We start from the raw sequence: 24,804 nt of genomic DNA, 5'->3' as shown, positions 1-24,804 counted from the left end.
TCTGACATGATTTTGGTACCTTTTTAAAAACTAAAATTACAGGCCAATTCAGTTGAAATGGTTAAATGCAATTTGCGTGCATAGTTGTAACCCCACTTGATTCTTTACAAAATTTTTAAAATCTTAATTATTGTTTCTAGGAAGTCTCCCAGGAGGCAAAGCTAATGAGCCTTGAATTATTCCATCAGTGTGTATGTCAGACACTGTGTGAGGCGCAACAGGGTTAGAGAATGAGCCACGGGCCCTACTCTTAAAGCACTTGTAGTTCGATTGAGAAATGAAGCTCATGGGCAAAGAATTCTAACACACTGGTACGAGAACCCACATAGAGAGACATGCTAAGTGCTGTGGGAAGTAGACTAAAAAGTGGCTAATTCTTCCTGGGAAATCAGGGAAGATTTCCCAGGTGTTGACCCATTTGAACCAGTGGCCTGAACTGAGCTATTCAGCAGTAAGTTAATTGATGGAGATTAGAGAATGGGCATCATAATTGTACGTTCACGTTCTGGTAGTGACAAGGGAATTTTGAACTGTGGCGCACGAGGGAAAAGTATGTACTATATCACTATTTAAGTCCTTTGTCAGCATTGTGCTTTATTTTATAAGAAGAGAGCTTTGCCAACATTTATCCTTCTGGTTTTAGAAAGAGCATAGGCATATGGAAATAAACTTGGCATATTTTGAGGAGCCATGATTTAGAGTTTTGAAGTTTCAATAGTTCATTCTCTTCTTCTCTTTCTCTGCCATCTAAAAGAAAGAGATTTAATTTCTTTTTAACTGTTTCCAATTTTTTTAAATTGTTCTCTGTTATAACTATGGCTCCTGTTTCTCGTTGTATTAACCAGAGACTCTTTGATTGTAAGGAACAGAAATCTACCCCAACTAGTTCAGATAACACAGTGGGATATGGAAAAGATATGGTACATTTCTCACAGGACCCAATCAAAGGAAGCGTTTCTGTACCTGGTGGGCGTAAGCATGGAAAATGGTTAAGACCAAAAGTTGCTCTCGCAGTCTCTGCTCTTTCTTTCTCTTTCTTCTTCCTTCCTGCTTCACCCTCCACCCCACAGAGCAGACTTTCTGTTTGCTTTGTCTCTCCTCTTTCCCTATAATCTCAGCTTGTTCTGGCAGCACTTTGGTCCCTGCTATATAGCAGTTTTCTGATGCAGAATTCAACATTGCTTCACCACAGTCTTGAGAGAAAATCTAGCCAGTTCATGTCTATTAATTAGCTACCCTTGAGTTAGGTGGTCCTGCCTGTCTCGTCAGTTACTGTAGAAGGGGGGTGAGGGTGGGGGGTGGGGAGTCATGTGGTTTGTAGGGCTTTTCTTCCCCCAGGTAGGGACAGGACAGAAGGGTGAATTGAAAAAGGTAAGCAAAAATTGAACAATATTCTGCTATGCGCCCCTAGACAAGTAAACTGGTATGTAATCAAAGATGACAATTTAATTTTTCTTAACAGTTTTTTTATAGTTAGACAGCAGAGTGCCCTTAAGTGCCTGTACCTAGTGTCTATTGCAGAACAATTTCATTTCTTATACACTTAGCATTTCACAGATAAACAGAAGATGCACACTCAACCAGCATGTGACTCCTAACAGCACCCCTGTTTCTCATTTGCTGTTGCCTCTGAAAGGTCAGGGTGTATGAGAAAAACCATGAATTTTAAGTCACATGGAGTTACTTACATTTCTTGCTAACTTAGTGGCCATAAACTAGTTCCAACCTCTTAGAATCTGTTTTCTGATTCACAAAATGGGGCTGACTTGAACCTCCCCAGCCGCTCTAGACGCTTGTGAGAAACATGATAAAACGCGCGTCGAATGAGTTTGTGAATAGTAAAACACTGTACTGATGAGTTCAGTTATTAATCGATTATGTTAGTGGTGGCAACAAAGATAGTTTTTTTGGTTGATACTTAGCATGAGTTACTGAGGGATTAGACCCTCTGGCATCTGCTCATCTAAGGCAGGGCATGCATGGTTTTCTGCAGGACTTGTAAACACACCAGGTTTCTGCTTTTCCATCTCTCTGGGCTGTCGTCGCGCACTTGGAGTTCCTCCTCGGATGAAAGGGATAATGGAAGCTCACAGGTGCGCTGCTCCTCCATCAGCGTGCGCGTCATCATGCCTCCTGTTCACGACAGGGAGCCTTCTGCTTTGCTCATTTGTGAGCTGGAACTATTTTAATCATCGTAATGGTATTAAGTGGGCTGTTATCTGGGTGCTTCTTTTAATTATATGATGGGAAGAGAAAAACAAGGATCACAAATTATTCCCTTTTGCAAATAAGTAAAAGATGCTGAATTATTTATTGAAGTTCACTCAGCTAGTAAGTCAAAGAGCTAGGATTCAGCCCAGTTCTGTTTGACTCTAGTTCCCACATTTTCCCCACTATGCCTTACTGCCGCCAGATCTTAAAGAGTCTACATGTTTAATTTCTACCTGGGCTCTTCAGACCCCAAAAGGATCTATGAAGGTAGAAATAAAAGTCTATGAACTATTTTCAGTATTTCAAAAATTGTAGTGAGAAATCTTACATTTAACTGCAACAGAGCAGAATTATGTTAACTTTTTTCACCCCATGGTGACCTAATTTGTCAGTTATTGATTATTTAATTCACACAAGAAAACTAATTAAATATTCAAAAATTTTGTATGTTAGACAAAGAGTTTCAAATTCTGAAGCCTTTGGAGGGTACATGGGGGCCCTTGATGGTGAAAAGATTATGAAATGCAGCCTAATCCCCAAACTGCAAACTCATGGGTCATCAGCCAGCCAAATCTAGCCCAGAGGCGTTCTGTTTGCCTCATAAAGTATTTTTTCCAACTGAGCAGCATTTAAAAGTTGAAAGATTTCACATCAAAAAGCAGATTTTTTTTCAGCTTCATTTGAAAATTCAGAATTTTTAGCAGTGTTGAATCTGTATTCACCCATGACATTGACCGGCTGGCTCCTTAGAAGGGGTATGCACTTTGCGGTTTACCAGACTCCACCTGGCCCAGTTTGCTTGCCTCATTCATTCATGTTACCTATGGGGAGTTGACTCGTGGGAAAAGACTCTGATGCTGGGAGGGATTGGGGGCAGGAGGAGAAGGGGACGACAGAGGATGAGATGGCTGGATGGCATCACTGACTTGATGGACGTGAGTTTGAGTGAACTCCGGGAGTTGGTGATGGACAGGGAGGCCTGGAGTGCTGTGATTCATGGGGTCGCAAAGAGTCAGACAAGACTGAGCGACTGAATTGAACTGATGGGGCCCTTATAAGCATTGGAATCTCTGATGCCCAGGCTCATCCAGTCTCCTTATTTTGTTGCTTAGTTATAAAGTTAAACCCATCCCCTAGTGGTAGTCACACACACATTTTGTACCCTATAGAGTTTGTGTCTTGGGCTTCTTCTTAAGGTCTTTTCGTGCACACTTGTCTATTTGGCTCTATTGTATCTTTGAGAACAGGAGTCACATTCTCATTATTGTTTAAGGGGTTGGGAATGCAAAGAAGAGTAAGACAGAGTTCCTGAGAAAGGTCAAGTAGTCTAGCATTGTTTCTTTTTAATTCATGAAAGTATCTAGGACCCTAATAAGTACCAAGTGCCTTTTCAAGACCTACTTGCTAGAGTATTGTGAAACAGAATGGGGTTGGTGTTGGTGTCAGAAAGACCTAGGTTAAAGTTCTGGTCACCATTAATTGTCCATGTAAGCAATTTACGTAAACTCCTGGGTTTCAACTCTCTTGTCTGTAAAATGGGTATAATTTTAATGCCTGTGGGGTGAAATGAAGATCGAATGATCTGATGCTCATAAAGGTTAGGCATAGTGCTTACCATTTAATAACTTTGAGAATATGGTAACTCTTAGGGTTAAACATGCAATTGGCACTAAGTTAATGCTTGTTGAATTAACAAATGAACAGGTAGAAAAAATTAAGTGTAAGGATTTAAATGTGTTTAAACCAGTAAATATCTATCAAAGAAGAGGTCACCAGAAGTGTGTCTAGCAGGCCTGGAGACCACAAATTTTTGATGGCTTTGAATGTCTGATTTTGATGAGACTACAGTAAGCACATGCTGTGGCAGAATCAGCACCCATAGCTCTTTAAGCAGATGGATAAGCTTACCTCTGTGGGATAACATCGGCCTCTGTTTAACGCAGGTTGATGTAAGGTTGAGAAGAGAGGAATGCATTTCTAATAAACTTGCGAAGTAGACTCATGCTCAGTGTTTTCAGAACATCCTCAGGACTTCACAGCTGGCCCGTGGGCTAGCCTCCGTGATGCAGCAGGTTGACATTATCTCCATGAAGGATTGTTGCGGTTGCTAAGGTGACTGCTAGAAGCGGGGAAAGCGTTAGCCGACTTTCCCGATTTTCCCAGGGCTCCTGGACTGCTTCCTCCTTTTACAGCCTCAAAGGCCAGGCGGAGGGGAACAGACTTACTCACCACGTGCCTGCTGTCTCATTTAATTGTTACACTGATCCGCTGAAGCGGTTCACCATTCAGATGACAAACTGAAGCTCAGCGAGATCGAGGGACGTGTTCCAGTTAGGACAGTAGCAGAACCAAAACTCTGGCTCTTTCCATATCTCCACGGAGCGTCCCACAACCGACCTCTCCCTCCTAAGGATTCCTCTTGGCCCTCAACCCCATCCTCATCCTCACTCCCAAAGGGAAACTCAAGTAAAGGCTACCAAAGTGGATTTCCTGGGTAAATACACGCCCACTCTCTTCTTACTCATTTTCAACACATGTTTATTAAACACCTCTATTATGCCAGGCACAGCTCTTACGACTAAAGATACATGATGAACAAGACAGGTGCGATCCCTTCCCTGTTGGAATATAATTCTGGTGAGAAGAGATAGACAAAAAAAAAACTAGTAAACCATTAAATGAAGAAAATAATTTCAGATAGCAGTGTTAGAAAGGAAATGAAAAAGGGTGACTTGATAGAAGGGGGTTGGGGAGGCGAAGCTGCTAAAGATAAGGTGTTCAAAGAGGGGCTAAGGAGGTCACTTTTGAGCTGAAACCTGACTGAACAAAGGGGCCAGCCAAGCAAAAATGGGCATGTGAGCATTAGAGGCAAAGGGATCGGGAGTTCAGACTCGAGGCTGGCCGCTGGTGACCATCACAGCAGGCCACTTCACCTTTTAGACTTTTTGAAAATATAACATGCCTCATAATGGAACACGTTTCTGATTTATAATCTGAATCATAATATTACGTTATTCGGCATTACTCTTTTTCTTGGTATTCTGCAATGGGTTAGAATGTGGCTTCAAGAAGGCTATGATCTCTACAAGTCATGGAGACAAGCTGGCTTTATCCACAAAGAGAGGACATGAGAGTTTACATGTATTTCCTTCTAGAGAACCACATACCACAGGCTGAGCCTGAGGACCTCACATTGTATGTTCGAGGATGGCAAGGACCCAGGTATGGCAGAGTCAGACAGGCGCTCCCAGAAACCCAGTCACACAGGGAGAACTCAGATACCTAGGATGCGGGCTGCTGGGGGGGGGCGGTGAACATTTATTTTGGTTCTATATAGCATTATTCCCAGGATACCTTTGGTTATCACAGGATAACCAGGATAGCCTGGTTACCAGAAGGAAGGAAATAAAATTCTTTTTGTAGGTAAGTATGGACTCAGTCAATACACAGCAAAAAATAGTTTAGGAGGTAGGAATAGGGGACTGTCATGAACTCAAACTAGAATCAAGTGGGGTGACCTAAAGCAATAAATCACTGCCTAGACCTAACATAGGCTGTCCCAACCCAGATACCCCAAAAGTAATAACAGGAATTAGAAAGCTATTTGCAGTATCTCAAAAATCTGGATGGACAATGAGACTACACAGGCTCTCACTTACTTCTCATGTCCTTTCAGGTCATGCTTTCGTTGGTTTGTTCAGTATTTCAATAAATCCTTAATGAGTTATTTCTGTGTGCCAGGTATTAATGACAAGTGCTACGAAATTTTTTAAGTGGGTAAAATAGGGATCCTTGTTGTTGAGACATTTAAAGCATCTGGTGGAGCAAAGAGATGAGGAGATGGCTCATTACAAAGCAGTGGAACATGTGCTGGTCCGGGTGCTATGGAGTGCTTTGAGAAGCCCAGAGGGCAGGAGAAAGGCAAGCCATAGGGCCTTGGAGAGCTTCCTAGAGGAGACATTACTAAACCTAAGTTTAAAGGACATAGATAAATTAGCCAGATGGGTCCAAGGGAATGAAGTTCTTGGCAGAGGAAGGATCATGTACTTATATATAGGGCTTTTAATTCTCCAGAGTACTTAATGCATTGTATCAGAATTGTGTTCAGCTTTGAGTAAGAGAAGACTCTGGTATCAGTAGCTTAAGCAAACAGAGGTTTATTTGTTTCACATAATAAGTCTGGAGGGAGGTGAGTGCTGGCATTGGTTCAGTGGCTAATGATGACCGTACTGCCATGTTCCTCTGAAACTCCCTGGGCTTTTCCTTCGTGCTTGTTGCCTTAAGATTGAAAAAGGGCAGCAGCTCTGGGTGTCTTATCCATGTTCAAGCATGAAGAAGGGCCACGTCTGCATTAATCAGAAAAGTGAATGCTTTTTTCCAGCAAACAGCCCCCCGACTTATCCTTCTATGTCAGAGGCTTGAACTGGGCTCCGTGTCCCCATCCCCCACTGCAGTACAGGCTTGGTATGCAGATATTTAACCCTTCCTCACCCCAGAGTAGAAAGCAGCAGGGAGAGCGAGTTGAGAAGGACTAAATTCAGCCAATCAATAGTATCTTGCCAAACTTTCCATTTCACTTGCTCTTTGTAATAAGCTCACACAGTAGGAAGAGCCAGTGTTATTAGCTCCACTTTGCAGAAGAAACTGAGATTTGGAGAGCTAGATGGTGCCTGAAATCACAGAGTTGAACATTTATTTAGTGATAACAAAAAAGAAAACGGAGAGCTAATGTTGACATATGCTTATTACACACCAGACTCTAGCTGAGCACTTAACATATGGTCTCTCCTTTCCTCCTCATGCAGTGCTTGAGGTCTATCTCCTCTTGTTAGAAATGAGTAGTCCAGGTATGGACATAACCAAGGGCATATTGACGTGCTTGCCCAGGATCACAAAGCTAGCATACAACAGAGCCAGGATTCAGACCTCAGTTCTCCAGAGTGTCAGCCTGATGCCCTTCTTGCCTCTGCTACCTTGAAACTCTCATAACTTTCTCCCTATGAACCCAGTGAATATACCAGCTCACTGACATTGCCCAGAGCCCTTGAAGCCACCTCATCCCAAGCCCCTCTTACTCCTAATTTATTTGACCCACTCCTGTTTCTTCATTATTGCTTTATGGACACGGAATCCAGCAACACATTATGTCAAATGTCCTGCCATTATGAATGCATTTCCTTTCATTGTAATAGCACCAACCATAATGAATACATTCTGGATATGTGCAGATGTCACTGGTGTTTTCAATGCTCCATTCTAATTTATGTTGGGAAATGAATACTTAAAGTATTGCCCAGGCTCCCATTACTCCAGAGAAAATGAGGGCCGCCCTGTGTGTGTGCATATGTTTTTGCATTCATGCAGCAGATAGGATGTTTGGGTCAGAATGAATTGTGTGCCTGAAGTAGGAGTCTGTCTCTTTCCTGGAAGGGCACATTGGAAGTAATGTGCTGTGAACATCAGCAAACCTATGCAAGCAGGTTTCCTAAGGGATAGAAGGGCCTACCCAGTGGGCATAAATTATAGTCAGACATTGTTAGAAAGGCAGAGAGAGAGCCTTGCTGATTGAGGGGTCCACGTTTGGGGGTACCCCCAAGATCTTCTTGACCTCGTGTGTATAGCCAGCAAGGTTGATGTGCTTGGTAGAAGCCAATCTCATCAGTCAGCACACACCATCACAGCCTTTTTGATATTGAGGGTAAATAGTGAGACAGGCCCACCAGGGAGCAGAATGTGCTCAGTTTGGAATTAATTATGTGACCTGATCTTTATGGTAAGAGTCTGTCTATGAAATAGAGGGATGGTAATAGTCACAGAGTCTGAAATGCCCAATAGTAGTAGAACGTTGCCTTTATGGAGAGAGGCTGGGGCAGGCCTCCCCTATATTTGAAACAATTTGTGGACCAAGAAGTGCTAGACATTTAGCCTGCTGTCTGCAGGGGGTTCTTACGGTGATGTTTTTAGGTATATCTGAATGATGCTAGAGCTGAAACTCCAGTACTTTGGACACCTCATGTGAAGAGTTGACTCATTGGAAAAGACTCTGATGCTGAGAGGGATTGGGGGCAGGAGGAGAAGGGGACGACAGAGGATGAGATGGCTGGATGGCATCACCGACTCGATGGACTTGAGTTTGAGTGAACTCCGGGAGTTGGTGATGGACAGGGAGGCCTGGTGAGCTGCGATTCATGGGGTTGCAAAGAGTCGGACACAACTGAGTGACTGAACTGAACTGAACTGATACCAAACATATCCTTTCCAAGGCTTGGGATCTCAGCAGTTATAGGGTACCTGGAAGATAACCTGTCAGGCCCAATATTGTGAATCCCCATTCAAAGGTTCTAGGAATTTTAAAGGAGGTGATGTGGTGGTTTACAGAATGTACGAGTACCCTACATTTCTATAAAATCCTATGTTTTTATACTGCACCTTTTTCAGCGAAATCTTTTAGATATTCGGGAATTGCCTGTTAATAAAAATTGGCCACTCAGTGACTGCAAGGCAAATTAAAGAAGAAATAGAGGTTGCAAACTGAATTTAGAATGGGTAATGGGTTTGGGCATGCGTGTTTGTATACACATATGCAAAATGCAAATATTGGGGGGGGGTCTGGAAATGTTTGGTTTTGCCTTTAATAAAAAAAGGGGCAAGCATGACTCTAAAATTTGGCTGGGGGGGGGGGGGCGCAAAATTTGTTTCTAGTCTCTAAATAATCTTAAATCTCACTAGATTTTTATTGCTGAAAATCTATCAAAAAATGAGGCTGTGGAATTTTAATATCTATCCTTTCCTGTTTCATAGGGAGTACTTTTCCCTCTGAGTCTCTGGAGCCTTAATTTTTATACAATTAGTCACCTGACTCTTCTGTCAATACCTGAAAGACAGACTTGAGAGAACTGGTTTCCCCAAATCTACCTACCAGTATAAGCCCAGTTAAGACCAGTGCAGTACTCACAGAAGTTATTGCTCTTCCCTTCATGCCACAAAGCTACTTGAACTTGTCCTACACTGAAAAGTCTATTTTACAGGAAGTTCTGTAGAACCAAATATACTGTTTGGGGGTTTAATTAAAACACAAATGAATCTAGCTCTGAGTTGAATCTCTTGCGTCTCAAAGTCTCCATTCTTGCAAATTCAAACAACTGGAATGGCTTGCTGTATCCTCGAAAAGAAAAGGAGTCGAACAGTAAGAGAAAGATTGTTCATCATTTCCTCAGGGGCAGTGATATAAAGCAGTTTACTTTTGCCCCGCGGCAGGGTTTAGTCTTGCTTCAACCTGGAAAGCCTTTCTGAAAGGGGTGCAGGAATGAGGATGCAGATAGAAGCTGCCTCCTCCATCAGTGGCTTCAGGTTTCCATGGTCTTCGAGCAAGATGCAGTTTACCACCCGCTTAGAGTCAGAAGCACCAGAGAGTAAAACCCACAGAGAAATCTAGGTCTTTGTGGCCCTGTTGGGGTCAGAGTGAGGAGCAGGAGCTAGGACACAGTATCAGCCTGATTCTCCTTCAGTTCACTGCTCCCTGCTCGACTAAGCTGGCTGGCAAGCCAGGGAAGCAGCCTAAACTGCCCTCCCGAGGAGTTGCCCATCTTACGAGAGTTCCTCAGGTAAATGTGCCTTCAGGGGACTGTATAACTAAAAGCAGAGCTATTTGCATTAATTCATCCTATACATGTCTTTTGCCTCCTAAAGTGCTCAAGGCTCCTGCCATATATATATATATACACACACACACACACACATATATATATATAGCATAAGTTTCTAGTCTCTAAGTAGCTGTACTTACAGTCTGCTCTAAGATGATTGATGGGCTTCCCTGGTGGCTTAGTGGTAAAGAACCCACCTGCCAATGCAGGAGGTGCAGGTTGGAGCCCTGGGTCTGGAAGATCCCCTGGAGGAGGAAATGACAACCCACTCCAGTATTCTTGCCTGAAAAATCCCACAGATAAAGGAGACTGGCAGACTACTGTCCATGGGGTCCCAGAAAAGTCGGACAGGACTTAGCGACTGAACAACAAAGATGACTGAACAGATAGGGAGAAGACCAGCACCCAGGAGAATATGACTGTGTTTCCTGAACTCAAATTGTCTGTGCTTCCACTGCCATTCTTTTGTAATAGTTGTTCTTGGGTATGAAACAAACTCAAGATTTAAAAAAATTTCTGAATAATAAATAGTATCTACTGAATGGGAACTAATTGAAGCTAAACCTATGTATTTTCCAAAACGGTCTGAAATAAAAACAAATTGCAATAATAGCTGTCATTAAGTATTTACCTTGTGCCAGATATTATATTAAGGATTCTAATAAGGTGTCTTATTTAGACTTCACAACTGCTCAATTATAAAGGTTTTGTTGAACCCGTTTTACAGATGAGGATACCAAACTCAAAGAGGACAGTGACCTGGGCTACACTGCCTGCTGGTCTCAGATCCCAGTCCTTCTCCTCTAGGTGGTCATTGACACCTAGAAGAGGGAAGAACGCGTCTATCAGAGACTCAGTGAGCCCACTTATGATAGATAGGTTTGCTCTTCTTTTAAATGGATCCCAGGAAGGGCCACTGTGCTCTACAGACCCCACACCACACGCTGATACCTGATTAACCCAGGAGTAACTCAGAGCAGGTAGGTCAGAATGAGGCAGCCCTGGCAAAGAGTCACAGCTCACATTTCTTTCTTTTTTTTTTTTTTTTTGGTAGGAAGAACATTGGCTTTGCAGTCAGACAAACTTGAACTCCAAACATGATCGAGCCACTGACTTCTCTGAACGTCAGTTTACACATCTGTAAAATGGGGAATCAAAATGTCTTCTTCACAAAGATGCAGTCCAAATTGGATGAGAGACTATATATAAATACCTATTATAATACATGCCATTGATTAATTTTTAAGAAATACAAAGTTGCTTAAAATTTCATTTTATTCTATCAGCAAAAGGTTTCCCAGGCACCCTGAAATGTTTTGGCCTTAGCAGTTAAATGGTTGAAAAATGCAGTGTTCTGCGTTTCCCAAAGGAGGGCCCCTTCTTTAGAACCAGTTTTGCTTTTTCTGGCCTGTTTTTCCCTCCAAGGCAGGAGGTGGGCTGCTGCTTTCCTTTCTGCCCTCCTTATCCCATCCCTCCCCAAAGTATTCTCTCACCTCCCACTTGTGATTTCCTTAAGTGCTTTTAACAGTCGCTTGACACTGGAAGGATATTCTCAGGAGGCATGCAACCTGTAATCGCTGCTTGTTGCTGACGTGACCTTGTGGCTGACCTCTGAGAAGGCAGTGGGGACTGGAGGATGCAGCCAGGCTCTGCTCCGCCAAAGCAAGATGATGGGTCCCAGAGCACCTGGGAGGCAGCAGGAGGCACGGCTCCAGATGCCTTCCCACCTTGGCTCCCCCTGTCCAGCGTGTCTGGAGGTATAATCAGGAGAGAATTGTGGGATGGGTAAGGTTCCATTGTTCTTAAACAGCACCAATCCCAAACGAAATGAAATCAGAGAGAAGGAGCGCAGTGCGGCTGGAAGTACGTTTCCGCAGTGTGCGTGTTAGCCCTGCGAGAGGCGTGCAGTGCGGCTGGAAGTACGTTTCCGCAGTGTGCGTGTTAGCCCTGCGAGAGGCGTGCAGCGCCCTTAGGAGCCTCCTGCCATCACTAGAGCCATGGTCCGCCCCCCCCCAGGGTGGGGGTCTAGACTGCCTCCTACTTTTCTTAATCTTCTAATTCCTATTCTCTTCACCAAGGGAAAGGTGATTGAGGTATAGGAAATGGAGGGAAAATGCAAAGCCCTTACCTCCATTTCACAACTCTTAGACACAACACTGCTCATCAGATTTCTGATAAGTCACAATATATGCCTTTGAGAGGCTGCCAGCTGTCCAGAGGAGGAACAGGCAAGCATCCTACCAGGTTAATAGCACCACAAGAGATACCTGTAGTGGAGGGGGTCAATGCCAGGGAAGTGGATTTCACATTAAGTACTTCATCCCCATCTTTGTGACTCTTGAACTTTTTAGGCACTTTGCCCCAAATCACACAGCTTAGATGGCCTAAAGAGGCTTCCAGTGCCCACCGTGTTCACAGCCCCCTCCTGAACACTTCAGTCCTATTCACCTTGTACTCTACTTCCTAGCCCTTGTGGACCTTCTGAAGTTTGGGCTTTATAATGAATGATCCTGTTTATAGACATGGTTCACTGCTCCAGCTGCCACTCTGCCCCTTCAGTGCCTTGCCTCCATGGCAATTTTCATGCATATTCTCTTAACTAGGCTGCTTTTAGCTTGCCTGGTCTTATCCACCCGCCCTCAGGATCCTGTATTTCTACCACTCCACCATGATCTGTGGAACTGCTAAGTTCCCCAGGGCCCTACAGACAGGACCCAGACCCTGAGAGTCTGAGGGGGAATGATGAGTAGTCTCTGTAGGCTGGAGTCTCTGTAGGGCTTCCCAGGTAGCGCTGTGGTAAAGAATCCACCTGCAGTGTGGGAGATGCTCAAGATGTGTGTTTGATGCCTGGGTCAGGAAGATCCCCCGGAGGGGGAAATGGCAACCTGCTCCAGTATACTTGCCTGGACAATCCCATGGACAGAGGTCCATGGGGACAGTCCATGGGGTCGCAAAAAGCTGGATATGATGAGCACACACACATGTAGGCTGGAGGGTCAGCACAGCCTCGTGAAACACGTGGACTTGAAGGCTGGTATGATCTGAGTAGGGCAAGAGAAAGGATATCGATACTGCAGGCTGGAGCAAGAGAAGGCCTTGTTATGACTTGTTAACAGCTGTTAAAACCGTCAGTGTGAAGGAGGAGTTTAGAACTGGAGCTGCCACAGAGATTTAAGGATTATCTGTGGATTTCAATGCTATTACTGTTCTTTACCAGAGGGGAGGGGAGGGGGAGTTGGAATGAAAGCGAGAAAATAAAGCCTCTAGTATGGAGTTATGTCAGATTCGTGGAGTCATTCTACTCTCCTCCTCTAGACGTGTTTCACATTCCTGTGCTGGAGGCTCATCAGAGAGTCTCGTTTTGACCCCTGGCAAGAGTGCCCTTTACAGTTACCCTGCGACTATTCATGCCATTTAAAATAAATCAGAGCTAAGTGGGTGATCATGTTGTCCTCCTTGTAGACCAGTGGTTCCGGCCTTTGTTGCTGGGTTCCTGCAGTTAATCTAGTGCCATTTCAAGACACTGGTCTTCCCATCCTCCTCCATGGGCCAGAGGAGGCATCTGAGTAGCCACCAGAGTCCTTTGTCCCACCGGGCTCTGAGCACTGTCAGAAATCAGACTTAGATCATAACAACAATAGCAAAGTCTAATTATGCGAGGCAAAGGATGTGTTAACTAACCTTACTATGTGAAACATTCCACAATATACACATGTATCAAATCGTCACATTGTATACCTTAAATGACACAATAGCCTGTGTCTGTGATGTCTGTAATAGAGATCAGGAAAGCTGGTGAAATGAAATCAGACTTCAGAGAGATGGGAGAAGCCATGTGAGAAGGAATAGTGCTTTCTCTTTCCATAGGTCAAGTAGTTTCATAGACTTTTCTTAAACTCTTATATACAGAATTCTCATCTTTTTATTCTTTTCTTTCTTTTTTATATATATTTTAGCCCAGAGCCATAAAAATAGTTTTTAGGGAAGAGTGGCCTTATTGTCTCACAGCAAAATTTATTTTTAATTTAGAAACCACCCCTAAAGGGATCCTTTCATCTTTTCCCCTAAGTGATGAGCTGAAATATTTATTTTGTTGGCCCTCCGACCCATCTGGGCAGGGCTGGGTGAGGACTGTGTGGTGCGTTCTAAGTAGTGAGCGGGTGAGCGGGTAGGGAAAGCAGAAGATCTGTGTACTTTCGTCAGTTTCTCGTGCTTACCAATATGCTTACTGTCCTGTGTAAACTTTAATTCCGACCGGGACTCCGAATGTGGAGTCTGAGAGAGCATCTGATCCAGGCAGGAGGAAGGGAGCAGAGCTGAGTGGGGAAAGTTGCAGGTGCTGTCTTGCACACCATTTCCTGACAAGAACAGCCGCTTAATGAGCATTTGCCATGTGCCATATGCCCCTTAGATTCACGAAGAACCTGTGAGCCTGTTGTACAGACTTGTTGTACAGGTGAGGAAACTGAGGCCGGGGAATCAGGTGGTAAATGGAGAACCCATGGATTGGGCTTCCCTGATACCTCAGTTGGTAAAGAATCCACCTACAATGCAGGAGACCCTGGTTCAATTTCTGGGTTGGGAAGATTCGCTGGAGAAGGGATAGGCCACCCACTCCAGTATTCATGGACTTACCTTGTGACTCAGCTGGTAAAGAATCCGCCCACAATGCAGGAGAAAGGCTATCTACTCCAGTATTCTGGCCTGGAGAATTGCATGAACTGTATAGTCCATGGGGTCGCAAAGAGTTGGACCTGACTGAGTGGCTTTCACTTCATGGACTGCAGCACACCAGGCTTCATTGCCCTTCACCATCTCTTGGAGTTTGCTCAAACTCATGTTCATTGTATTGGTGATGCCGTCCAACCATCTCATCTTCTCTCGCCCCCTTCTCCTCACGCGCTCAGTCTTTCCCAGCATCACGGTCTTTTCCAGTGAGTCAGCTCTCTGCATCAGGTGGTCAGAGTGTTGTCTGCTCTGGCTAGCTGAGTGCTGTGACTGGGCCAGTGGAGGACAGTTGCCTTCCAGGTATCAGCAATCAGTCTCAAAATATCTGACATATGTTGAGACTGAGCCATAGACAGGTTCTTCTGAAAATGGATGAACCAGGTCTGAAGTGGTAGGGTTATGTCATTTTGAGTATCACAGCACAGCTGGCTTCAGGAAAACCTGGGAGGAAGACAGAACATGTATTTGAAGATCTGTATCTGCTTCCTTCAGCATCCTGTACTTATACCCTAGTCCTGGCCCTTTAAGGAGTATTACTTCTTTTTCCCCAGTGAAACTTAACCATCCATCTCAACCCATCAGCTTCTGGCTGACTCACCCAAAAACTTATCCGTGCTCAAGTGTTTATGGTGATCCCATGGCCTACTCTTGTCTTGTAATATCTACTGATTTTTAACTCTGGGAGCTCAGCTCTAGTGAGTACCTTAGATTTAAGGTAAATGACTTTGATAAGGTCTTTAGATTTAATAGCTTATGTGATCTTTTGCATGTAACGAAGGCGATGGCTGCTTTCTGCATAATGTCATGTTGGGTATCTATTCATTTCTCCAATGCCTAGGGCAGCCCTTTGAGTCAGAGCAGTGGTCTTTGTTCCGTCTTATGACTGAGCTGCTGCTGCTAAGTCACTTCAGTCGTGTCTGACTCTGTGCGACCCCATAGATGGCAGCCCACCAGGCTCCTCCATCCCTGGGATTTTCCAGGCGAGAACACTGAAGTGGGGTGCCATCACCTTCTGGGCAGTGGCAGGCAAAAGGATGATAGGCGTGTAGTGTTCAGTTCCTCTTTTCTCACTGTGCTTCGGCTCTCCTGCTCGGTGTGTTCATGTGTGTGGGGTCACCTCCCTCTCTTCCGGCCAGACTAATGCTCTGTCTCTGACAGCACTGACCTGGAGTCCGGGGAGAGCCTCAGGTAAGATGCTGAATGCACATTGGACGTGATGTTCATCTCCTTCCTTGGCTGTCAGCTTCGAGCAGCCTTCCTCCCAGTAAGGGCAGATTCCTACAGGCCAGACCTGTTGACTGTATCATAAGCTTTTGGAATATTGGGAATGGAGATGAGATGTTCTTAATTTCTTCTCCATTTCCTGGGGAGACTCCTGACTAAAGAGTGTGTATTACAGGGGCAGGGATAGGATGCAGTAATAAACAGGCAGGGAACCAGGCCTCTGTCTGAATGGTGCCCTTACACAAACATCTCCTCTGCGCTCATCTCAGAGAAGACGTGCTGGCAGAGGTGCCTGAGTTACTAACTTGGCACAAACAACCTCCTTGTAGTTTCCTGTTTCCCTGTTACACAGCCCTCTTAAAGAAAGTCCCTCCCCCCGCCCCCCGCCATGGGCCTTAGACCCTTGGACAAGTGAATCTGGCTTTGACAAAGAGGGAGTCCTTGGTTCTTCTTGGGAACAAGAGTCCATTCACTCCAGACCCCCAGCATCATGCACTGGCACCTGCATTCCTCATCTAGGCTGAGTCTCAGGCTTGCACTGATGATCCAGTCCTATTTGAGCAGCCCGATGCCTGCCTTCCACCGACACGGGATTTATATTGAGTTACCACTGGGTGTTTGGTTTCCCCCCTCCTCGAAACATCTGTTTGTGCTGCCAGAGGGAGCGTCACACAGAACCCAGGCTGCACATTTTCAACATAGCCCTTATTCACGTTTTGGAGTGGAGTGCTAGCAGTGTGGTAGACGCCATATGGAGCTCTGCCACACTTCTCATCTCCTGTTCTTTCCCGTCCACAGCCCCCACCACAGCTCCTTAGGAGAGACTTCAGACCCATGAAGATGAGCATTAGGAGCTGCTGATGAGATGCTTCTCCTCGGCATGCCCTCTTGCACTTGATCTCTAGCCAGTCTGAGTTTCTCACAGCTCCCTGAACATGCCAAGCTGTGTTGCATCTTCAAGAGTTTTTTCCAGCTGTTCTCTCTACCTGGCATGCCCTTCTTCTGGCCCCATAGTCTTCCTGGATCATATCAGTCCATCTGTCAACAATACGTGATAGCCTTTGCTGACTCTATAGGTGGAATTTACCACTTCTTCCTTCTCTCATAACACACAGGCTACATTCTTTGCCTGACTCTGAGCTCGTATCTGATTCCACCCTGCCTTCCCATCACCTGTCTATATCAGGGGCTCAGCCTCTGTGAGCTGAGAGAAAAGCAGCTGACCTCAGGATAAAGTAACATAAAACAGTTGACTTTCAGTTGAGTGCTCTTTTCTTGTTAGTGAGGATGCCAGATCGTTTACATCTGTTATCTCACTTAATAGTCGTCGACTCCGAGCAGTAGACCCCGATACTTTTGCCCCCTAAACACACATGCACCCATCATTCGCTGTCTCAGAATCCTGCTCTGTTGTCTTCATAGTACTTTGCACCATCCGAAAGTATTAATTTGTGTAACTCCCTTATTACTTGCCTTTCTTTACTAGAAGTTAAGCTTCATGAAAACCAGACTTTGTCAGTCTCGCTCACTACTATCATGAGTTACAGAACCTGCACAGCTCAGAAGGGCTTGGGTGGAAATTCTGGTCTTCCTCCAGAGTGGGCGATCCTAACATGTCACACCACCTCCTGTAGGCGTTCTCCTAGCAGGTGGATCTTAGCAATCCTAGGAGGAAAATCTGCTTTCCTGCTGCACCTAGCTTCTGCTTGTAGGTCAACCTTCCCCACCGCTCCCTTCACCAGCTGACTCCCGTCTCCTCGGCCGAGGCAGGTTGTGAGAGAGACTGTGTACCCATCACCAGATTCATCGTAAGTGCCAGGCATGTTGGTGAACACTCGGGGTAAACAGAGAATGAGAAACAGATACGGCCTCCAAGGAATCCAAGTAGCAAAGACTGACATTTACAATACAGCCACGTAAAGGCATGCTGGATCCCTGAACCCCTGCAGGCTGCACGGGCCGAGCAGACATCCCTCAGACCACCTTCATCACCAGTTCCCTGAAGGCAGACAGCGGGGCATTATCTCAACTTAACACTGATTTTCTTCTCTGGTGGAGTGGAGTGAAAATCAGCTGAAGCCTTGAAAGATATTTGCTATGCAGCCTAATTAAATAGGACCTGGGTGCCTGTCACCTCAAGACAAGTGGAATTGAAATTGAAACTGATGTCTGACCCAGAGAGACTCTGTCCAGGGGATGGTATCTTAGGGGCGGGCCCTTTTGTATAACTGTTTGCTGAAGCTCACAAGAACCAAGGTGAGAATTAGAGGGAAATGGCTGACCTGCAACTGGCTTGCTACAAGGAAGTCACAGACCGGCTGTGGTTGAAAAAACTGAAAACGTCTAGCTGTATCTCTTTTAAAAGAGACTCTTGGGATCCTCTAGGCAGGGGGGTGGTTTTCTAGTACCTGGTTTGGGTTTGAGTCTGCCAAAGCCTTGGCAAAATCTTTAGCAGTCACAAAGGTTACCACCTATGCTACTGGTATTGAGGCATTACCAGTAACCTGGCTGAATAAATGCGGCCAAGCTGACTTCACATGCCCACTCATAGCTGCCTTCACTCAGCACTGAGTCCCCTGTCCATGGTTGAAAGCAAGGGCCAGGCCCCGGTTGTATTCCAGCTCTGCCCTTGGGATGTCATTCATTTCTCTACTTCTCACTTTTTTCATCTGTAAAATGGAGTGGTGGTGCTGTTATAGGGGGTTACAATTAGGGTTAGGGTTATTAGTAAATAATGTGAAAAGTGAAAGTGTTAGTCACTCAGTCATATCCCACTCTTTGTGACCCCATAGACTGTAGCCAGCCAGTCTCCTCTGTCCATGGAATTCCCCAGGCAAGAATACTGAAGTGGATAGCCATTCTCTTCTCCAAGGCATCTTCCTAACCCAGGTATTTAACCCAGGTCTCCTGCACTGCAGGTGGATTCTTTACTATCTGAGCCACCAGAGAAGCCTATTAGTAAATAATGGTAGCATCCATTTAGTGAGTACTTACAGGTATCATTATCCTCATTTTACAAACAAAGAAACTTTAAAGAGGCCTTTCACTCAGGGTCATACTGCTTTTCTTTTTTTTTTTTCACAATTCAAAAGACTTTTACTTCAGAGATGATATTTTAATAAAATAATTTGTTTCAAGCATCAAGAAATTTTTTAATATATAATAAAAATTTAAAACAAAAAATTTCAAATGTTGATATCAGAGTTTATAAAAGTCTTTAAAATGTTCTATGTAAATTTTGAAATGTAGATAGGAAGAAAATTATGTATTAGAAGTAGCAAAACATGTAATAATTCTGATAATTTTAGTATAATTGAATTAGTAAATGATTTCAATATGAAGTTTGCATTTGATTTCACAGCATATCACAGGGCTTAATTGAATTTTTTATTAAACTTTTTGTTTTGTGTTGGGGTATAGCCAGTTAACAATATTGTGATAGTTTCAGGTGGACAGCAAAGGGACTCAGCCACACATATACATGTATGCATGCTCCCCCTCTGCTCAAGGGCATACTTTTGATGCGCACTGGGATGAGGTTTGAAGCCGTGTCTCTGATTCTTAGTTGTGTTCTTTTGTACCATCACTACAACCGCAGTAACCACCCAGCTTTCCCACTCCTGGAGCTACACCTCAGCTGGCATTTCACCCACAGGAAGGAGAGGGGCAGTGAATAAACTCCCCTTTACTTCCATCTCGGCCTGGACAACTCTCCCTCCATAGACTATTAGGGTGAGGGGCAAACAGTTGAAGTCTTAGAATCCAAACCTGCCTTGAGTCAGCTCACAGCTGGATTGTAGAGGGCTGGAAGTTGCCAAACATGCAGCTATTTTATAAGGAAGATGAGAAATATCAATAACCTCAGATATGCAGATGACAGCACCCTGATGGCAGAAAGTGAAGAAGAACTAAACAGCCTCTTGATGAAAATGAAAAAGGAGAGTGAAAAAGTTGGCTTAAAGCCCAACATTCAGAAAACGAAGATCATGGCATCTGGTCCCATCACTTCATGGGAAATAGATGGGGAAACAGTGGCAACAGTGGCTGACTTTATTTTTCTGGGCTCCAAAGTTACTGCAGATGGTGACTGCAGCCATGAAATTAAAAGGCACTTACTCCTTGGAAGGAAAGTTATGACCAACCTAGACAGCCTATTAAAAAGCAGAGACATCACTTCACCAACAAAGGTCCGTCTAGTCAAGGCTATGGTTTTTCCAGTGGTCATGTATGGATGTGAGAGTTGAACTGTGAAGACAGCTGAGCACCGAAGAATTGATGCTTTTGAACTGTGGTGTTGGAGAAGACTCTTGAGAGTCCCTTGGATGGCAAGGAGATCCAACCAGTCCATCCTAAAGGAGATCAGTCCTGGGTGTTCATTGGAAGGACTGATGTTGAAGCTGAAACTCTAATACTTTGGCCACCTGATGCGAAGAGCTGACTCATTTGAAAAGACTCTGATGCTGGGAAAGATTGAGGGCAGGAGGAGAAGGAGACAACAGAGGATGAGATGGTTGGATGGCATCACTGACTCAATGGACATGGGTTTGGGTGGACTCTGGGAGTTGGTGATGGACAGGGAGGCCTGGCATGCTGCAGTTCATGGGGGTCACAAAGAGTCAGACACGACTGAGCAACTGAACTGAACTGAACAGAAACCTTTGCTGGGGAAGGACTGGACATGAACTTGCTTCTGCTTTATCCTCAGTGACACAGCATTCCTTGTCCATCAGACATGCACATTTTTTACCAGTAAGACTTAGCCATTTGTAAACATAATCATCACTTATGATACAGCATTGTAATCCACACCTGGTGCCCCCGGTGGTTATTTGTGCCTGGTGATCGCAGTGAGAGTTAGGAAAGAAATGGATCCCAGGCTCACCTGTGAGTAAGCTGTCCATGAGATTCCTGGGCAGTATCTCTAAGACCAGCAAGTTGCCCACACCTTGCCTGGGGAGACTTGGAATGTTTCTAGAACAGTAATTCTTTATGGGGTTGTTTTGATCATTCGCTCAGAATAACTGTGTTGAAGTTTCACTGGTGCCAGGCACATTATCAGGTACCAGTGACATAGCAGGGAACAAAATAGTTAAGGACCTTTACATCTCAAAACAATTTTAGGTAGTGATCAGTGCTGTGAAGACAACACAAGAATCTAATGTAATAGCACAGGGGTGGGGTTGCCACTCTAGATTGCTTGGTCAGGCAAAGTCTCAGAACAGGTGACATTGGAGCTGAGACCTAAGTGTTAAGGAGCCAGTCATTCCAAGCTGTGAGAGGAAAAGCTTTTGAGACCTAACAGCAAATGCACAGCCTTAGACAGGACCAAGCTCTGCTTATCTGAGGAGGCAAAGAGAGAGCTAGTGTGGCTGGCAAGTGGCATGAAATAGGTCAGAGAGCCAAACCATGTAGGCCAGGGACTTTATTCTAAGGCTCTAGGAAGCCACTGATGGATTTTTAAGTGGGCAGTGACATGATCTGTTGTGCATTTACAAACTATTACTCTGAGTGCAGTTTGAAAACCAAACAGTAGTGAAGTAAGAATAGAAATAGGAAAACCAGTCCAAAGTCAACTGCAGCAGTTCAAGCAGGAGATAGTGGTGGCGTTGGAGAAGAGGAATGGACAGCCACGGGATAGAAGTGCAGTGGGAGTGGACAGAACTCGCTGGTGGACTCAGTGGAATAGGGAGATTTTGAGCACAGTGGCTGGTACACATAAAGCACTCAATAAATTATAGTTGTTGACTGTTGTTATTAGCCAACAGCCTAATATCAAACACCAAGAGAACAAGCTTGGGAAGCAATCTTGAACCCATTCAAGTGGCAGAATGATGCCTGTCATGCATGTGTGAGAGCGGCGTTGACTCTTCTCTCGTTAATAAATGGCATTCTTAGAGAAAATGAGGCTTGCAAATATGATGATATGTTCAGGAACCAGAAACTCATGTTCAATTCATCTCATATTCAATAGAGGCCCTATTTAACTTGTGGCCTCTCTTAGCTTTGATTTCTTCATCTATAACTATACAATGTACTGGGCACTTTCCAGGTGCCAGGTTCCATGCCCAGCTCTCTCTACATAGGTCCAGCAGTCTCTCTCTATGTTAATCCTCAGCTGATCCTTCCAGTAACTCTTCTAGGTAGGTACTAAGTTGTCTTCCATTTCCAGGTAGGAACACTAAACTCAAAATCCCACAACTAGTAAATGGCAAAGCTGTGACTCAAACCTAGGTGTTCCTAACTCTTAAACCCACATTCATAACCCTCTGTGACATGAGAAGTAGATTCTGAGAGTTGGTGTGCTTCCAATTTCCAACTTTCTACAGCTTCCGGACCTCAATTTAAGGTCATCTTGGGACTCAAAACTACTGAGAACTAATATGGGACATTTGGGGAAAAAAGCCTACTATTCATACAGAGATTAGAGATTTATGTCAAGAGTGTATTTATTTATTGATCCTTTTTCCTCTCCCTTTGGTAACTTGTAAGATACAGCAGCTGAGGCAACAGGAAATTTGAAGTCCAGCATTTTATTAAATCTTATGTTTAAGATTTCTGTGGAAGGAAACTGCTTGAGAGAGATTTGGTTTCTATTGTGCACTTGCCAAAAAAAGATGAGGAAACTGGGTCAGGTGGATTTCCTGAAGGTGCAGGAAGCAGGGAAGGTAAACCCTTGAGCTATTTTCTGCTTCTAAACCCCCACCCCCTGGAGTTGCCCAGGGCCTAATGGAAGCTCTGGGAAGAGTTCCTTTCAGCCCTCACGACAGGAGGTCATCAGTTATGTGAAATCCAGCAGTAGTGGAAGGGAGGGGAAGTTGGGGAAGACCAACAGATTGGCAGAGAAAAAGGAGAGCTTACAGCCCGCATGGCATTTCCTTCTTGAAGTTCAACAGAAAACGAAATAGTAGCCTAGAAGTTATTGCAGAGAGAAGAAACACACACCATCTCATCCCCACAGACACTGGAACTGCCCCACGTTGGCAAGGGTGGGGGGAAGATGGGCATTCTCATTCCTATTTGAGTAATGATTGTAAATCAGCACAGAATGATTTCTGGAGTGCATTTTGACAATAATAGATCAAATACTTTTAAAAATGCATATCCTTTGCTTGTTGAGGTAATATCTGATTCTTGGACTGGGACAGGAAATATAAAGAATGAGGCTATAGTATTTGTAGTGTCAGAAAGTAAGGAAGTGTTTCCGCAAAACCTCAAAGCAAACCTCACATTCATGAGGGTATGTCAGAGGTCACAGGATTGGACTATTACTAATACAAGAGCTCCCAAAGGCCAAAGCTGAACAATTTGAATAACAAAATAAAGTAGCATTGGATTATAACCCAAATGTAAAAATAAGTATCTGTGAGTCCATACTGATGTAAACAAATAATCCATAAATAAATAAATGAAGAATAGACAGATCTCATGTTCAGAAAACTTCAAATGATTTTCAATACTCTGCCTTCATCCAAGGGGAGCATAACTCCTCACTCCTTAGGTGTAGTTGCTCATTATGACTTCTTTCCAAAGAGTACAGTAGATGAAGGGGGAAAAAGAGTAACTTTCCAGTGGAAAACCTTTAACAAGTACTAGCTCAGCCAGGTGATCAAGGTCAACATCAACAGCACGTCGTATCAATAGCATGTGCCCTTGATACGATGGGATCAGAACAGCACTTTACTTCTGTGATTTTCCTTCTTAAGACCCATAACCATGAGAAGAACTTGAGACAAATCCCAAACGAGAGACATTCTCCCAAATATCTGACCAGCACTTCAGCACTTTTCAACACTGTCAAGGTCATCAAAAGCAAGAAAGTCTAAGAAACTGTCAAAGCCAAAACAAGACTTAGGAGACCTGATGACTAAATATAATGTAGTATCTCGAGTGAAATTCGGAACAGGAAAAAGGACATTAGGGAAAAAGCTAAGGGGATCTGAATCAAATATAGACATGATATATGTTTATATAAGTATTAATACTTATATCAATACTTTAATATTATATTAAATATTATATAAGTATATATATTTATATAATAAGTATTATATAATACTTATAGAAGTATTAATACTAGTTTATATAATTATTAATACTAGTATACCAAATTTGTTGATTCATTCTAACAAATGCACTAATGTAAGATAATAATATTAAAGGAAACTAGATTTTGGAACCCTCTGTACTATCCTTGTAATTTTCCCTTTGACCCAGGAGTTTCCCTTCAGGCAGTTTTTTCTTTGGAAATAATTAAGGGTGAACCTAAAGATCCACCAATATGAATACGGATCAAAGAGTATGTAGGTAATAGTGAAAAGGTAGAAATAATTGGTGTCCAATATTAGGTATGATAAATCTGTACAACTTAATCATGAATCATAACCTTATAGAACTATGTTTCTTGATAAGGAACAGTATTCATGATTGATAGTTGAAAGAGAAAAGTAGACTATGAAAGAACCTATTGAAATATATAATTTCAATATATAAATTTCAAATATAAATATATATGAAATATATAATTTTACATATGCATAGGAGGGGTATAGGGGCTTCCCAGGTGGTGCTAGTGGTAAAGAACCCGCCTGCCAGTGTAGGAGACAGAAGAGATATAGGTTGGATCCCTGGGTCGGGAAGATGCCCTGGAGGAGGGCATGGCAACCCATTCCCATATTCTTGCCTGGAGAACCCCATGGACAGAGGAGCCTGGCGGGCTAAAGTCCAGGGGGTCTGCAAAGAGTAGGACATGACTGAAGCAATTTAACATGCACAGGAGGGGTATAAATGAATATATTTCTATGTGTTAATCATCAGTGGATAACACCATGGGTTTTTTTTTTTTTTTCCTTTTTACAAAAGCAGTACTTGTTTGCTCCAGAAAGTACAGATCAGCAAAAAACAAAAAGTTACTTTTTAATTAAAAGAAAAATGGTTGGGGTTAATTCCATTATAAATCCAGCAGCAGCAGTAGCAGAAGTCTGAGTCCTACAGAAGG

At 43.8% G+C, this 24,804-nt stretch overlaps 1 protein-coding gene across 5 annotated transcripts in view; it reads left to right on the top strand.

Annotated features, from left to right (window-relative positions):
* TRIM44 (tripartite motif containing 44) overlaps positions 1-24,804 on the top strand; it is a 114,105-nt gene that overhangs the window by 76,299 nt on the left and 13,002 nt on the right. Inside the window, exon 5 of one of the 5 annotated variants that reach the window (XM_006062349.4) lies at positions 10,912-11,698. The exons of the other annotated variants lie outside the window; for them this stretch is intronic. Coding sequence (XP_006062411.1) covers positions 10,912-10,945 — 34 coding nt within the window. The 3' untranslated portion in view covers positions 10,946-11,698. Of the gene's footprint in view, positions 1-10,911; positions 11,699-24,804 lie in introns of those variants that run through there. 5 annotated transcript variants of the gene reach the window in all.

This window comes from Bubalus bubalis, chromosome 16 (genome assembly GCF_019923935.1).
Source record: "Bubalus bubalis isolate 160015118507 breed Murrah chromosome 16, NDDB_SH_1, whole genome shotgun sequence".
Lineage (NCBI taxonomy): Eukaryota > Metazoa > Chordata > Mammalia > Artiodactyla > Bovidae > Bubalus > Bubalus bubalis.
Note: the sequence above shows the minus strand (reverse complement) of the source record. Positions and strands in the feature narration are given on the sequence as shown.